The 17875-nt window shown below is 45.5% G+C and overlaps 2 protein-coding genes across 2 annotated transcripts in view; one reads left to right on the forward strand and one right to left on the reverse strand.

Annotated features, from left to right (window-relative positions):
- Positions 1-1288: 1288 nt before the first annotated feature.
- The window catches only part of T265_08183 (hypothetical protein), a gene marked incomplete at both ends in the record, with an annotated part of 19666 nt that continues 3079 nt past the window's right edge, over positions 1289-17875 (forward strand). Inside the window, 3 exons of the mRNA XM_009173908.1 lie at positions 1289-1647; positions 11671-11719; positions 14581-14640. Of these exons, the coding sequence (XP_009172172.1) occupies positions 1289-1647; positions 11671-11719; positions 14581-14640 (468 nt within the window). The remainder of the gene's footprint in view (positions 1648-11670; positions 11720-14580; positions 14641-17875) is intronic.
- The window catches only part of T265_08182 (hypothetical protein), a gene marked incomplete at both ends in the record, with an annotated part of 5651 nt that continues 4262 nt past the window's right edge, over positions 16487-17875 (reverse strand). Inside the window, 2 exons of the mRNA XM_009173907.1 lie at positions 16487-16793; positions 17427-17484. Of these exons, the coding sequence (XP_009172171.1) occupies positions 16487-16793; positions 17427-17484 (365 nt within the window). The remainder of the gene's footprint in view (positions 16794-17426; positions 17485-17875) is intronic.

Consider the following 17875-nt stretch of genomic DNA (forward strand, 5'->3'; position numbering starts at 1 on the left):
GTAGTAAGCTAGCACCAAGTCCGTTCCCCTTCCACCTTTATTCCTTTCTTCATAATGAGGCTTTCAAGTGAATCGTCGTACTGTAGCGAAGCTTCAGTGTTGAAAACTGATGTCTTGCTGTCCATGATGATGAAGCTTGCCAGATCTACATACAAAAACTCTTTCGCATGATCTCTGGAAAATTTTGTCCACAAGCCTCCAAGGTATGGAGCGCTTCGCCCCACATTCAATCCGATCTCTAGCAACACTATAAAATTACCCGGAGATCAGACACATTAGTCTTGGTTAAAGGTGTAATGCAGCTGCACGAACCTTGATGCGTCGATTGAAGAACGCTATCTGCCGGGGTGAGGAAGCTGTACTGTAAACTGAAAAGGTAGAGGGACGAGAAGCTTTAGGAATGTGTCAAAACCACTTTACCTGTTATCCCCAGCCGGCCTGGTGATCGAAACACTCGCTCACCAGGCCGGTCATTACCGTCTCCCTGGATGGGGATCCCGAGACAGGAGAAATCAATATTCTGAGATTTTCAGACGGCCCAGCGATACCCTCACTGGTGCTCATGCACCTAGACTGTTGCCTTCCCTGGTGACACTGGAACCTCTGACGGCTTCGAATACACACATAAGCGTTTTCTTTATCAAGCGTTACTGTGCTGCTCTTCCTAGCGAACTCCCACCTCTTTTCCAGATGGATGTGCGTGTCCAGCATATTAGCCTATATTTGAGTGAAGAAAACCGTTTCAGCCGATTTTGAGAAAGTGCTTTTATTGAGTGCGGTAGCCACTCACATTATCATTGGACCGTATGACTTATTTCCCATCGTTGTACGCAGGCATGTGAAGACGATACCCGAGGACAGCAAGTAGGATGTCGGCCTGGAAGAGACCTTGTGAACCACATCTTAACACTCCGTCAGGTGGCAGAACAATGGCATGCCTATAGTTGTCCTGTCTGAACTTTAAGGGTGCGCTCGGTCCTGTTGAAAAGTTCATTCTCAGCACTTGCGCAACAGAGTGTGCCCCCAAAAGTCCGTTACCCTGGTGTTGTTTACGTCCTTGTGGACGCGTGAGTGTGAACAAAGATTTGGCTTGATCACGTTCCTCGTGTGCCAGTTGACCGACTTCGATGTGTTTTCGCACAATCACGCGAAGGGTGTAAACGAGGTAAGGTAGGTCAACTACCGAGTTGGCAACAATGTATGGAGGAAAGCGTATGCCAGTCGACCTCGAAGGGCTCTTTTCGCACAACCACGTGAAGGGTAGAAGAGAGCCAGAGGCGGTCAAACAATGGCTTGGAAGCGAACAGCCGGCCTGGTGATCGAAACACTCGCTCACCAGGCCGGTCATTACCGTCTCCCTGGATGGGGATCCCGAGACAGGAGAAATCAATATTCTGAGATTTTCAGACGGCCCAGCGGTACCCTCACTGGTGCTCATGCACCTAGACTGTTGCCTTCAATGCATAGCTCTCCTGATCTCTTCAATGAGAAGTCCACCGGTACTTCTGTATGTAAGCATCAATTGTGTCGGCTACCGCCTGCAATGTGTAGATATTTACCCCACCTCCCTAAATCACTGGTGAATGAAACTGGCAGCTGTAGCGACTATGGCACGTATGCGGTTTTTACAGTGGATGTTGGTGAGACGTGAGTGTATGGGGCTCTCTGAAGGGTTCCACATAAGAAATAAGTCCGATAAGGGTGTTTTGGTGGGGCGAGCTCCGTGGGATGTCCAAAACCCCGGTGTTTAGATCTCCGAACGAAAGTCTTGTCTACGTGGGAAATGCAAATTACATTATCACTTTTGAAAGGTTGAGGAACCGCAGGCGTTGCTAAAGTAGCTCGTCAAAGTCGTCCATCCATAAGTTGTAAAGTCATGTTGGTGAATTCACAGTCTTCCAACCGGGCTCTGGGAATTCAACCAGTGTCATTGGAATTAGTGGTACACAGTGTGGTCCGGCGGTACTGTGGCAGATGAAGTCAAAGCGCGAATATCAAAAGCCAGGACGAGATTACCAAGTTGCGCTACTCGTGGTACTAAAAAGGCTTATCGTTGGGTTTTATAGGTCGGTGTTCTAACCAGTGTACCCTCCTCGAGTTCATTGCTCCATTTATGCTTGATCAACACGGGGTGGTGGCTTTTGGTCGTCAGGTGGTGCAGGTGCCTCAGCGTATGACGTGTTAAGGTTGGACTCCTCATATTTTCGGATGCCATTAGGTATGGTTCGAGGGAAGCGAGACGCTCCATGTAAGTGAAGTCGCACAGTCATCGAGCGTGTTTGGTGACAGGCCGTTACTCTCCTAATGCTACCTTACATACGTTGTGATAATTGCTTTGAATAGCTTTGTCCTAAGAGACTGACGTTTAGCTTAGCAGTCCAGGGTGACTTTCTGAAAGTGAGGGGAGCTTCCTGGGTTCCACTGTACGCTGGTCTTTTCGTTGATTCTGGCGTCTGTTCATCCTAGGGCGTGTCTCGAAGTTTATGATCGTAGGTTTGATGACCGACGCTGCGACATTACAACTCAAGGGTAGGGCGTCTTCGATGGGTTAAAGGTAGGCTATATCGAGAGCTTATTACAAGGCTTTGTGGTCTCTAGGACGCGGGCATTGTATAACTCACTCAGACGGTTATTCTCCCATCGAATTCTGAATTGTAATCACTCAGTGTGGTACCTTTTCGGTGCCTAGCTGCTATGCCACCCGAAGGAAGCTGCAGTTTTAAGATACTGTCAAGTTGTCCAAGCCCAGAGGGCAGCAGTTGAGATGCTAAGATTGGGTTCGAACCACGGAATTTCGAGGCCTAACTACTGAGCCATCGCGAGTTCAAATGACCCATCCGGTGCTAAATAATTCTTACATCCAACAAGTCGCCGTTCAGCTAATTTGGGACTGTCCTGTGGGTAGTTCTCCCCAGGAACGTCATTCTGCACCCACCAAAGGCCTTCGAGAAGTTAGCACAGATGACCTCGGTCTCAGCCGGCCGTACTTTCACTGGCGATCGGGTCCGTCAGACATGACTTCTTGCGCCTGAAACCAACTACTTTGGTGATTGGATTCAATCCCTCAAAATATGCACGCTGCTGATTTACCACGTTAGTCTCCGTAACATCGGACCTCACGGGATTCGAGGTAGTAAGTATGTATATCAATGGTACTACGTTCTCTGTTATAGGCCGTTCCACCGCTCTGCTACTTCGGCCGAATCCATTAAACACTGATATTAGGCCCCTATAGGTCAAACGCCAAGAGTGATTGTAGGACACCGAAATCTTCCCACGTCGATCGCGGTATTTTTCGAGTTTCTTAAGCTAGGGTTCAATAGCAGTGAGAAATGTTATTTGGTCCAGGCGCCTTTGGCGGAAACAGTGCCGTCGATAGTTTCTGTTTCAGAGAGAGCTTTGAGGAATGTGGTGGAAGTGGATGTGTGCTGCCTCAAACTGATATTAGCTGTATCCTCTGCGCATGTAGGAATATTGCTTCTTTCGTGACGTACTTTTTGCTGGAGTTNTACGTTGTGATAATTGCTTTGAATAACTTTGTCCTAAGAGACTGACGTTTAGCTTAGCAGTCCAGGGTGACTTTCTGAAAGTGAGTTGAGCTTCCTGGGTTCCACTGTACGCTGGTCTTTTCGTTGATTCTGGCGTCTGTTCATCCTAGGGCGTGTCTCGAAGTTTATGATCGTAGGTTTGATGACCGAGGTTGCGACATTACAACTCAAGGGTAGGGCGTCTTCGATGGGTTAAAGGTGGGCTATATCGAGAGCTTATTACAAGGCTTTGTGGTCTCTAGGACGCGGGCATTGTATAACTCACTCAGACGGTTACTCTCCCATCGAATTCTGAATTGTAATCATTCAGTGTGGTACCTTTTCGGTGCCTAGCTGCTATGCCACCCGAAGGAAGCTGCAGTTTTAAGATACTGTCAAGTTGTCCAAGCCCAGAGGGCAGCAGTTGAGATGCTAAGATTGGGTTCGAACCACGGAATTTCGAGGCCTAACCACTGAGCCATCGCGAGTTCAAATGACCCATCCGGTGCTAAATAATTCTTACATCCAACAAGTCGCCGTTCAGCTAATTTGGGACTGTCCTGTGGGTAGTTCTCCCCAGGAACGTCATTCTGCACCCACCAAAGGCCTTCGAGAAGTTAGCACAGATGACCTCGGTCTCAGCCGGCCGTACTTTCACTGGCGATCGGGTCCGTCAGACATGACTTCTTGCGCCTGAAACCAACTACTTTGGTGATTGGATTCAGTCCCTCAAAATATGCACGCTGCTGATTTACCACGTTAGTCTCCGTAACATCGGACCTCACGGGATTCGAGGTAGTAAGTATGTATATCAATGGTACTACGTTCTCTGTTATAGGTCGTTCCACCGCTCTGCTACTTCGGCCGAATCCATTAAACGCTGATATTAGGCCCCTGTAGGTCAGACGCCAAGAGTGATTGTAGGACACCGAAATCTTCCCACGTCGATCGCGGTATTTTTCGAGTTTCTTAAGCTAGGGTTCAATAGCAGTGAGAAATGTTATTTGGTCCAGGCGCCTTTGGCGGAAACAGTGCCGTCGATAGTTTCTGTTTCAGAGAGAGCTTTGAGGAATGTGGTGGAAGTGGATGTGTGCTGCCTCAAACTGATATTAGCTCTATCCTCTGCGCTTGTAGGAATATTGCTTCTTTCGTGACGTACTTTTTGCTGGAGTTCTATCCGTGCAGGGCATAATCGCACCTGAAACTCGCCTTCTTATTTCCGTTCATAGGGGTTTTCGCGTTTTGTGTGGGCCACAGCTGTTTCCAAGGTTGTTAGATGCTGGACTTGCACAGTCTCATCCGTCAGAGAACCTGATCAATCGTTGAAGCGCGCCGTATCTTACAGAGCAGAGGCTAGTTTTTGTTCGGGCAATTGTTTGCTTTAGGTGGATATTACAAGTTTGTGTTGCGCAGCGTACGGACAACGTGATCACTGGTCTTCACTGGTGCCAAGTATTCGAGATTGATCGTAGGTTCACCGTTTGCTACAACAAGATCAAGGAGTAGGGAGATGTTGGAACTCCGAAATAGTTTTCGGTGTGCTAAAAGGAGTTGAATAAGATCGAAAAGTAAGGTCGGTCTTTTAACTCAAGGTTTCTGCCATTATACAGGACAACTTTGTGTTCTCTGGAAGATCCGTCCCTTCCAGTGGTAGTGCGGTCAGGTGGTCGCGGGTTGGAATTCCCCTCGAGCTTCGTAAGGTGCGCACTGCTGACGGTTCTCGATAAGGCTGAGGCGTATACACTCCTTGCTTAGCTCAACTGCGCATTGACTGCAGAGTGAAAATAGATAAGCTTGAGCGACATCAGGATAGATCTGTTGTGCAGTTTTTCAAATTCAGCGAGCACTGCGCTCATTCATTACCAATTATATTCGGTTTTAGAGCTTACGTTCGCTGTGATTCTCGGAGAATGATTAGCTGTCCGCGCAAACGGACATGCTGACCAGCCGCGTGGGGCATCTACCACAAAGTCTGGTAGACCGAAAGCGCTTCTAAGATGGGACCAGATTCTGGCTTCTGCAACCTAACGTTCATTGATGGAATTCAAGGAGAGGATCTTGTTTGAGCCTTTTTGCATCATGCTCCTTTTGTGCCTGACGGTTATCACCATTCGCAACACCATTTCTTCAGATGACCTAGTTTAGTTTCGATGTTTTTAGCCGTCTTCCATCACAGTCCGACCCGAATTCCAGGGCTGAATGACCGTCAAGGTTAATTTAGTCACTCCATTTCCTTATCTTTCGCCTGTTTCGCTCTTGTGAAATATCAGTAGTGTTTGTGGTTGTTGACCCATACCACCAGGAGGAATTTTTCGGATAGTGATGAGGTTCCGTTCGTAAGAGTGTGCGGTAGAATCAGAGCGTCTGGTCAGCAACCCCTGTGGTCTACGTGAGCAGAGCATATCCGGGTGAGGGAAGCTTTGGTGAATGGAAGTGTGTTGGTCACCCGTGAGTACCGAATAAGCATGTTCATATTTCGTAGGTTCGTTCTTAGATAGTACATTAAGGAAAAAGGTCCACCAAGGGTGCCTGATCTCTCCTACATTTCAACTGCGTAGCCGGCGAATCGGTGGGAAGAGCACCCGAATGCGTGGGAGTGGTGCGTCTCCTAGGGTGGCGGGCAAACCAATACGGAGTACGTGGATGACATTGTTCTCAGTTCTCCAGCTCACAATTGCAAGTGCTGGAGGCTTTAGAAAGGGGCAGGTTTCTAGTTTTCATCGAGCACATCAAAAGTACAAGATTAGCTAATAGGCTTAGTAGGGAATACTCTTGCGGTACCACAGCAAGTTAATCTGGGAAGTGGCTTGTTTTCGTTACGTCATCATCGTCATCGACAGCATGATATTGGGGTTCAACACTGATGGTCCGCCGCCGTACCTGAAGAGATTCAATGTAACACCTGGATTTTCTTACAACAATCCAGTTCCCTACTCTCTTCATGCTTTAGATGAAGTAGCGTTTATAGTGTGCAAGACGGCCTCGGCAATTCGTTAGGGTGTCAGGACGATGTACGGTTGTCGTGAAATCATCCCGCTACGATCTGAACACCTGGCTTCCGGACGAGGATGCATGTAAGCTGTCGGTTTTCGCGTTCTCCTGCTGGCATCTATCAAAGTGATAATCAAACCAGCAATGGACCGAACGTGTACCCCCGCGATCGTTTTACTAAAAATGCATAGCTTTTCTGGTACTGTTATGCTTCTCGTGTTTGAGAGGACGACTGGCACACTAAGCATCGATTAGGGAGCCCTAGCCAAACTCGAAACAAGAGAACGGTCAGGTCTTTGATCATACCCATTAGCAGAATTGACAGTCTTACGGGTCTAGAACCAGACGGCAATCTTTGTCGTTCGTTGTAGAACTTCCAGGTAAAACATGTCACAATCAGAAGTTCATCCTATTGTAGAAAGCCTCATTTTCTATTTTCACTCGTAATAAACTCCACTTCGCAGTGCTTTCCGTACTTTTACAACTTTGTTCGTCGTTATCTAACTCAACGACAAGTCCAGCTAGTTGACCATCAGGATGGCTGAACGTTCAAAATGATCATGGTGGATGCATGTGCACTAGTCACAGTCGTGTCGTCCACNAGGGAAACCTGTGCCTTCATGATAGGGTTACGTTGACTTCATTTCACTGAGTAATCGAATCGGTCAAACTTTACACAACAGCCTACTTGACTACGCCTGTTGAAACAAGTGACTCAGCTAATGCATACCGATAGGTAGTTTCGCTATACGATTTCACCATTGGGCCATGATTGAAATAGGAGTGGGATGCTCTCTCTTGTTCAGCGTTTAGGCGCGCACAGTATGGCGTGTTGATCAATTGTCAGATCCTGCTGTAGTTCTTCCGGTTCATCAAGATTTTGAATTAGGGTGGTCCTTATTTAGTTTGGTTACGCTTCTTTTGTGGTATTGCTGTGAGTCTTTTACTATTGTAGATGCAGTCGGCGTTGAACAGCTTGGTGTCAGCAAAGATCCCGTTGATTAGGTGGCATACTTTTATATGGTGTTTGTGGTTTGGGACTGAGCTTCGTACCTCACGTTGCAGTTCGGTTAACATCCGGCTCCAAACACCAGGTAAGGTACGGTGGTGCTCCCCACAACTAGTCTTCCTTGACGGTGTAATGCGAATGATTATTTATAGGGTAACAGCCTAAGTAGAGAAAGTTCCATATCATTAGAAAACACTTCTCGGCCATGCAACCCCAAGAAAATGCAACTTATCATCTTTGCTTACGAACCAAAATGAACACGTGTCCGTTTTTGATGAGTCGTACATTTGGTTCGTAAGTAGTAGCCAGTTTTAAGGCGCTCATGTAGGTTGGACGTATGCCATTCAACTGCATTTCTATCATATTATTCACTGACCAGAACAGTGGCATAGTGGCACGTCTAGACAGTCTTACTGAGAGAGCGGTTTTCTTACATAGTTTCTTATTGTTTACTAACTTGACTGCATTTTCCGCCAAATGGGTTCGTGTTCTACGTAATACCACCCAAACTCCACCTTAACAGTACGATTCCTAAGTAGTTGCTTGTCGGTTTTTCAATCTCCGTTACAGCCGTTGCTTTTTTTAAGTTAGTTGCTAGTGGTTTACATCAGGAGTTTGCTTAAGCACCTTTACAGTCTTGATGCTTCACCTTGTGAACGTTGTACTTAACACAGTCGGTATCAGTGTATTCTGTCTACATTTGTTGAATAGGAAAATTCTGTATGGTACAGGCTAGCGTTATCCTGCGCGCCGATACGACATCAGTTTGACTGCCCTGAGTGATACTCAGCAGATGACGATCCGGGTAGGGTAGAATAGGATATTCCAACATTCCTGGGACATAAACAAAGAAGATAAACCCTACCAATATATTGGGGGCTGCACACTAAAAGTTCGATTTCTCATCCAGATGCGTCGTACTTCGACCATCTGTAAATTTTCGGTCCAATAGGCTTTAACCAAGTGATTGGGGACATACACTCGTCAAACAATGCGCGTGGTGAAGCGTTCTCCCATGGAAGTAAAGGTAACAACTGTATTCAAAAGTGACGCCTCAATTAAAATCGTCTCCCATTGTGGACATAAAGTACGATAACCAGAGATCATGGTATAACAGGGTACCGCTGTTTTTGCTCCGTCATTGACCGACTGGTGTGTGGCCGTAATAGTTTTACAACTAGGGCTTTTCAGCTGGATTTATGTTGTATAAATAAATAATCACATAGTCATAAAGACGGGGAGAAAAGCACTGGGCTCTCTTCGTCGCACCACCCCATCTTGAGGAATAGTCTGGGAAACCAGAAAAGACCTTCACTTCGTCTCTGGTTTTTCTCGTCGGGGAAAGATAACCATGTAAAAAAAAACATTCCACGCGGTCCAAATTGTCTAACTGAAGGTAGTGTGCCTTCCAGGTTGCTTTGCGCGAGTGTTTGTATCTCAGGGTACTTGCTGAAATTTTGAAGAGGTATGATGACATGCAAACATAATACGGCAAATGCGACCCCCTCTTGAAAGAAGCCCATGTTTATTGGTACACTGGATCTGAACTGCTCCAATTTTGGAGTCGGTATACAAATAGTTCAATGTAACTCTATGGCACGACCCGTGAAATTCGTCTCAGCTGTGTCATATACATGAGAATGATTCCTCAACCGAACATGCCTTTCGCTACTGACAGCGCTCTTTGCTTCACTGTCTACCGGTTGTCAGTAGACAGCCCCTAATTAAAATGAAAAAAATTCTACCGTAACCCATCCAACAGCGCACTGAAGGTGTCTCCTCGAATGGTAACCAAAGGTTTGGAAATCAATTGCCAAACTCGGTGAACAGAACAACAGCCACCTGATCAATTACCAAGTAACTTATGTCCCTTTAGGATGCAATACCAATACCAGCTATACTCCAAAATAGTTGATCTTGAACAGTTTTGCATTCTTATTGGGATTAGTGGAACCGCTTGTACGTACATCAAAGTAGCTTAACTGAATCTTGAATGACGATAAGGACCGTCTTCAACTGTAGACGGTAATGTACACTGTGCAACGTTGATATCATTGTGCGTAAGTGAACTATTCAGTGTCGGATTCACACTAGTGAAATAATTAGATTATACATAGCAGCCGTTTATTATGTGTTTGATGTAAAATTCAACTTTTGCTGCCGCTGATCAAGGCGACTAACGGAAGATTCATTTTGCAAATCACCTCACTGCTAATAAGAGACCCAACTGAATCTTTCGATTATAATACCCGTGACGCAATATTTACATGGATTAGGGCGGATTTGGGAACCGTGTTTCTCATGAAAGTTATTTTTGTTTTGAGAACTACAGCTTTACCACAGGTGGTGTTGTCATACTGGATATTCAAGTGGAGTGACTGCGTCCCAAATCAGGTTACTCAATGATATAACAAACCACCTGAACAGTGGTTGTACTACCGCTGGATATCAAGAGAAAACAGCCCATTTTCTAAAAGGAAATTGAGTAAAAGGACGACTTAAAACGAATAAGCTCAAGGAGTGTGAAACGCTACATAATATAGCATTAGCTTGCCCGTTTTTCGTCCACAACACTAATATACCGGTGAGGACTTTTTAAATCAACCACAACAATACCAAAAATTAAATTGTTTGTTATCTACAGACTTAAACACGGTTGAACTTCGAACGATTCCCCACCGTTACCATCCGTTCGTTATCGAACAAGACTTACTTTTATTGACAGATACAGAAACTTGCAAATGACGGGTGGGGACTTAACTGTTGCCCTGTACTGTCTAGTGTAAACCATATAAAACGACCTACGTATGATTAGCGGTTTTTATCATTTTTTGTAAGTGATCTTCTGGAAGATGAGGTGAACCAGCAGGTGGTTTATCACAGCTAGGCATAGTTCCACGCCAGAAAGGAGCATATCTCCGGAAATAACACGATTTTGGACATTTCAGACAATGTCAACAGTATAGTACGTATGACAATATGACCAGCGTCCTTTTCTGCAAGTGTTTCTTCTAAAATTTAAAGCCTTTCAGGAGATTGTTAGCTACTTTCCCCCACTTACGTAACTTTGTATGGCTAATACGGAACCTGTAGTAATAGTGGAGCGTAAGATATTAGAAGGGTTTCAGAAAGAAATGATAGCCCAGAATGGATTCCCAACTTCCGCAGTGATCCCCAGCTCACAGCACGAGGAATGCAATGCAACCGCCGTGGTGTAAACTCAGTCACCTGCTTCGGTGATGCATTTCGTGATTTCTGAAAGGATAAGTTCACTAACTAGGGAACTGAAAAGGGAAATTTCGCCTTTTTAGTTTCGCTAACTTCAAAAAGCGATGTTCATCGATCTGAACATTCTAACTGACAAAGACATTTATCAACTGACCATACTGCAGATGAAAAGTGCCGGATCCCAATTAATTCGAAGATGTTCAGGACCGGTTGAGAGGTTTGGTAAACAATCGGCGGATTTATTACTAGACGTTTCGTTTTTGATACAAAGGCTTCGTCAGGTCACGTTTTAAGGTAGTCAGTCGATGAGACTCCTAGCGACTAGTCGCCTTGATCAGTGCTGTGTGAGTCCGAAGTTCCTGGTTGGTGTTCAAAGGGGATAACTAACATTCTCGATAGATTGGTTAGGAAGTTATTCCCAAGCACTGAATCCCAGTTTCCTATTCGGAATCGCGCTTTCATCCAGTGGTTATGTTTGAACCGTTAATTCTCAGTTCACAGCCGTAGTCTCGTGAACTTGAGGTGGTGGCAGATCTGACGATGCATCACCAGGTGTGAATCAGTCCCGCACCGGAAGATTTCGCGGTCGGACATGAGAACAGTTGGCAGAGAGACTGTGCCGCATGTAGTGAAGGTACGCCTGACCGACTACTCTGGTAACGAATGTTATCCCAGAATGCGGCAAACATCGAAACTTGGTCATCATCATTGGTACGACAACCGGCTTCAATGCACACCCACAATTTATCCGAAAGCCCTTTTGTGAAAAAAGAAGAATAAAAATATATCTGGAAGGGTCTTAGGGCTAGCTCACCACAATTATCCGAGGAGCCTACATCTCCAGACACTGATTCAGTCAATCTAACAAAACTAACAAGAACGCCACTGACTCCAATTAGCAACCACTTCTTGCAGCGTTTCCAACCATGCACAGAAGGAGGATCAAGCAGACCCGTACAGGAAGGTGAGTCGCACAAACATTTGCCGAAAACCTGAAGATGTCTCAGTTCCGCTTCTCTCAAAGGCCCCGTCTCAGCCGTACAGAAAAACAGACACCACTGTATCCGGACACAGACGTCCCATGAGATTCAGGTATGTGACACTTTGCCACAATGTGTCTCAAGTTAGCAAACGTGACCAGAGCCTTGGAGAGTCGTGCATCAAATTTATCTATCACTGTACAATTAGAAGCAGTAAAACTACCAAGATGCGCAAAACGATCCAATTCTTGGATTGTGGATGGAGTGTTCAGCGGCCGCACGTCCAAAAACATGACCTTACACTTTGCTGGTGCAAAGTGCATCCAAAAACACTTGTGCCTTCTCCTCCTCTTCGAAGACGAGGACGATGTCGTCTGCCTATTCCAGATCGACGAGGTTTTCGTCAGAACCTATTTGAACATTATCTTGTCTATCGCGAGGTCAAGAAATGATAGGGAAATCGGGAATTCTTATCGAATATCACTTTGAGTATGGAAGTTTTTCGGGAGTTTTCCGTAGGCTCTCACGCCCATAAGATTGAGAATACGAAGAATTATTATTCATGAACTTACGAGACAATAATTGCTGAGCGAGTGTGTTAGGGAGAACAGACCGGTCAACTGAGTCGAATGCACCTTGGAAATCCAGGAGTAGTACAATTCTTGGTCGTTTGTACGTACGGCGTTGTTCTAGCACCTGACGGAGTGTGAGGATTTGGTCAACACAACGCCTACCAGGCCAGAATCTTGTCTGCTACTCTTGTGTCACTTTCAACAGCCCACACAGGACGACGAGAGACCAGTGATCGCAGGATTTCCGTTACGACTAGAGCCGAACTGATCCCCCACTTGTACCGCAGTCATCACGCGCTATTTTTCGACAGCTGGTAGTATCAGTTGTCTGAGACAGTCTCCTTTTTCCAGATAGAGACAAACAGATGACAAAAGAGCTAACTGAGGAATTCAACCCCATTCTTGAACAATACGGGTGAGAGATCATCCGAGCGAGGACTGTGGTGGGGCTTGATAGAACATATCAAATATGCATTTTGTTGATTATCTCTGAGGGGAACTCCAGACGCGGAGCTCAAGTTGAATTCCATAGAATATGCTGTCTACAGATATTGGCTCTAGCCGAGTACTCCTCGTTGCAACTAGAGTCCCTAGGGTTCGGAATTTGAGATTTTTGATCCGTTTTTTCTGTCAGGGACGTTTTGGAAAAGGGCAACAAAGCTTCTTTGATTCACTTGACTATGCAGTACGCACACTACCTAATGTAATGTACCCGGCAGCCCAGAAACGTCCACTTAGTGCCAAATGACCAATGGGTTCTGACCGGCGAGTTTTTAATATGTGCTAACATGGAAATTACTGGATCATTGGCAGAAGCACCCGTTGCCTGGAAAAGAACATGTTCAGCTGTTCAGATGCGACGATCGAGGTTGAGTCTAACGCGCTATAATCGCAGAGTGGGAACATGGTCGTCTCGCACTTCAATGATCGGAATTAGAATTCCTGCGTGGATAAGCCCTAATATGAGCGAAACTGGAGCTCGGTCCTCTTCTACTTTAGTGTGAATTAGCCACACCACCCGAGCCAGGGGAGAAAGGCTGTTCATATGAAGGTGATGTCGGTTAAATTTCCGCAACTACTTAGCCGTTAAGTATCAACTACATTCAACTTTGTTTACGTCACTCTAAGCTCTTCAGTTTTACATGAATACGAGATGTATGTGTAGATTAAAACCACTTGTTTCTCGTGTGTGAAATTTACCGGCGAATTCAACCCAACATGTTGAAGTATCATCCTAATAAGTCTGCTGCTTCGTATACACATCTATCATTTTGCCGATCCTACCAAGAAGGCGATCATCATTGGACTACCTTGTCACCTGCAGTATTTGGAAGACTACAATAATGACATGGACAAATGTACATCTAGGACGTAAAGAAACAGAATTTTTCTTAATGGTATTTATGCTCACGAATTGGCAGCCATTGACTCGTCGGCTCAACTGTACCCAATCCGGGAAACACTGATAAAAACAGTGTGGAGACTGGTGTTTATCAATCTGGACCTCTAGCCACAATAGTCCCTTACATCCCAGTGGTCGGTTAATCGGTCGTTCAGTTTGAGATCAGCAGGCCTAGACGCACATACAGCAAGAAGGCAGGTCTTCCATCCGCAACGGCGTTCACAACAACCAGTCTGTTTTACCTATTTTTCTTCCAAGAAATCACACTGATGCCTTCGAGAGGCAATTAACATCAGGCACCGAAACCGGCTACCAGAGTCGAACGCCCAATCACCACCTAGTTCATCTCACCAGAGTCCTCTTTGAACGATTCGAAAATTCTAAGGTCCTCTTTTGAGCGTCTCATTCAGGTGGCTTTTCCAAAGAGAAACAACCGTACAAACGTATGCAATAAAAACCAATACAACTGGCACAGTAGTTAGCATTAGTTTGTACCGTTCCGGTTTGCTCACTCTACATACCTAAACCAACGCGGCAATTTCGGACAGGTGATAGAACTTTAGGCAACAAAACATCAGAGTAGCAACACAGCTGAAAACCTGTGTTAATCGTGTTCTCAGGTCCCGAATGAGGTCCCAGGGGGATTCCCGATGGGCGCTGATTCTTACCACCAAGTTGTGGACTTGTTTCATTAAGATCCATAATCGAAGACACTGTCGTGGACGTCGGGCTCGTCCCATGCCATTCGAAGATGTCCAGTACATTTATCCCAGTCGCCCAGCTCAACCCACAGTCTGGAATATTATCAGCAAGTTGGAGATTCATGGAGGCTGACAGTTTCACTTTTTTCTCTTCCTGTACCTTCCTACAGAGATCGCCGACGGGACCGTTCGGTTGCCTGAGAAGAGTTGACAAGCAGTGTTACGACCCGGTGATAGTTCCGAGGGCTGAAATCCACCGAGAAATCTAGCTTTACTGTTTAAGGTTAGATAAGAGGAGTAGTGAAGCTAGTGTCATGAGATAAATCTGTCCTATCTGTTGTCGATAAACGTCAAAGACTAAGTTTGCTGGTCACAACAGAAATTTGAGAGAATTACACAAAAACGGAAAGTGGATTGCTGTGGCGAGGGGCTCCTGTAGGGGGAACTGAAAGCCACGTTGGTAAGGTTGGTTTTATAAATGTTACTACTCAGATTGACAAAATGAGTTGTTTTTCCATAAACCATGGGTAGTTTTGACACCGCGATGCGGACGAGAAATTCAAAATTTGTCAACTTGGAGGTTTAAGGAACGATAATTTTGGTGTGCGTTTTGGCTGAACGTAGAAACATGCAAGCACAGGAGCTTTTCAGTGAATCACCTTCGATATAGACAGAAAAGCGATCCCTCCGGATAATGAAATAGGGTCCGAGAAGGTTCTTCCCTACAAAACGTGATATTCGGGTCTCTTGGAGATATGAACACAAAAGAGCCGCTTGGGTACTAACTGGAGAGGGTGTCACGGTAATCCTAGTCCAAATGCAAGGCAGCGACCTAAATAGAGATAGGCTATTCGGAACGGAAAACAAGACGAAATCAGTCGAATCAATCTTTATTACTGGAGGCACGAATTGGTTCATTACTATCTGCGCAACATTGTTCGCTGTGTAGCAGGCCACCTTGCATGGAAATTCCTATGAATTCATCGTGGAGCGAGCGGGCTTGAAGCAAATAAGGTGCCTAACAGGCTGGCGTCGTAAATAAGGGAACACAACTCCAGATGGTTTAGGTGCATTTTTGAATAAATGAAATTATGTTAGTTAGTTTAGCACTAAAAGCCAGATCTGTAATTTCAGCTATGCCTACTGAACAAACACTTGCATCGTGAACTCCCGTTCCATTAGGATCGTGGCGGTAGCATACAATATCGTTTCAGGGACTACTACTCAGTGACTCCAACTGTGTTACATACTGATCAGAAAGAGATCCCTCAGTCCATGGATTGCTAACCCTCCAAACATCCGGCTGAATCCCAAGATCATGGCTGGACAAGCAATAGAAGCGCCGTGGCAATGAATGTGTTTACGTACGAAAACTCATTACGCGTTATTCGATTGGTTGCGCGCGAAACTCACCGGTTAGTAAGCTGCCGAAAACTGGGAATTCGGGCAGTGGAAAGGATTTCATTATTAGCTACGAATAGTGGGTCGATTAGAATTACCCATTGGTTGATTTTAAAACCCATCATGGGTCTATAACCATACAGCCCGTGGAAAGGTCACATTGCCACGACAAAGTTCTTGTCCCAGTGTACCTATCATGATCGTACAACTCAAAAGTGATAGACGGTTCGAGTCGTCATCTGACCCCATCCAACTTTGTGCCAGGCACAAAGACACACGAATGGGATCACAGGCATGACTGTGGGATAATCAATACATGACTTTAGTGCATCTAAAGCGTCCGTCACTGACAGTCACCACCAGGCAACTGAATTAGGGCCTGAGAGCAAATGATACTGTCTAAAACGGCTTCCCAGTCTCTTTCGTTCTGTGAAAGAGGACATGCCACATTCTGAATCCACTGTTACGGGCTTATTGAAGGTGGGTAATTTACCTCAAGGTCACCTACGTGAGTGTCGTTGTACGTGCTACTGCTCCCAAAAGACTTATGGAGTTGGCTTTGAACTTCGATTCAAGCTGCGAAATCGCATGGTTCAAAACTCTGAGAATCAAAACAAAAGAATGCATTGAAACAGTGTATTAGGGTGGATTGAGTTTTACAGAAGCTTCTATGAGCTACAAACCTCGGGCTTTTTGCTCTAACTCTGTTAAGCGCTTCTCTTCCTGTACCGATGCTTCGATTGCTGATACTTTGTCCTTGAAGTAGGATGAATACCATTTCAGGTGCTCCCGTTTTTGCTCGACAGTGAAATGCGGGTTTTGTGCTAATCCGTGACACACCAACTCGAGGAAGACGGATAGCGGGCCACATTTGAGCAGCTCCTTATCCAAATGCTTCTCCAAAAATGTATGTTCATAGAAGGGGACGGATACTTCTTCCCAGTCTGCAGGCAAGAGGGACGAAAATGGGAAAAAGGATAACCTACAACAGCCTCATGCATTGTCTTATGGTGATGGAAACATGGGGCAGCTAGGCAACAGACGAAGTAATCTGTTTGGACAGCTCACTAATGTATGTATATCGATTTTGACACGAGTCCCTGTAAGAACAGGTAGTAGACATCACAGAGCTATATATCCGTCTGCGGTCCGAAAACGAGACGAGCTTGAAAGACAGTAACACGACCGTGACATGCCTCCACTACACTGTCAGCATGGGTATATCAAAGCATTGTCCAGAACAGCTTAATATCCATGAGTAACTGGTCAGTGACATGCGTAGTTTCGTATAAACAGATCGAGATAGTTCAGTGGTTAGAGTAAGAAATTACTGACCGGAAGGTCCATGATCTGAACCCAGTCTCTGCACCTCGACTGCTCCTCTCTATGATTGGATAACCAGGCAGTATCTCAACCCTCGTGCTTCCTTTGAATGTTATGGCGGCTGTGCTAAAATGGGTGAAGTAGGTGAATGGTTATGATTACTATTGTAACCAGATCCACAAAGTTCTCACCAGAAACTCACGAAACTGTAAAAAGCATCCTCAACTGTTAGTCAAGCTTGCGTCCCACAAAAGACGACCACCTGATTCAGCGTCAACACGGCCGAGCATACCTGTTCATATCACCAACCGCCACAACACCCGCACTCTTAGTGAGCTGCAAGGTAGTACCTACAACGTCACTAGTGGATTCTGAGCTAAAACTCGACCGAGCCTAAGATGATATAAAAAACATGGAGCGATAAGATTCTGGTTTTGAGAACGCGTCTACAGACCAATTAACCACGCAGAGGCGACTGTCAACAGGTACTCAGTCAAGTGCGGACTGACTGTGTGGAGTGAGAAGAAGTAGAAGTACGATAGTGACTATGGTTCCCGCGCTACCATCTCGGCCCTACGTGCCATCGATTGTGGTGTTGTTAATTTATGAATCGAAGATCATTTCATGTCAAGGAATTAGTTTTTCAACTGGCAAGAGCTGTTGTTGGACTGGCGTTTCCTGAGGTCAGACACATTTACTTGTGTCTGCCCATCATTAGGGCTCTTTATGAAGTAGGTCACT

This window comes from Opisthorchis viverrini, assembly GCF_000715545.1.
Source record: "Opisthorchis viverrini unplaced genomic scaffold opera_v5_211, whole genome shotgun sequence".
NCBI lineage: Eukaryota > Metazoa > Platyhelminthes > Trematoda > Opisthorchiida > Opisthorchiidae > Opisthorchis > Opisthorchis viverrini.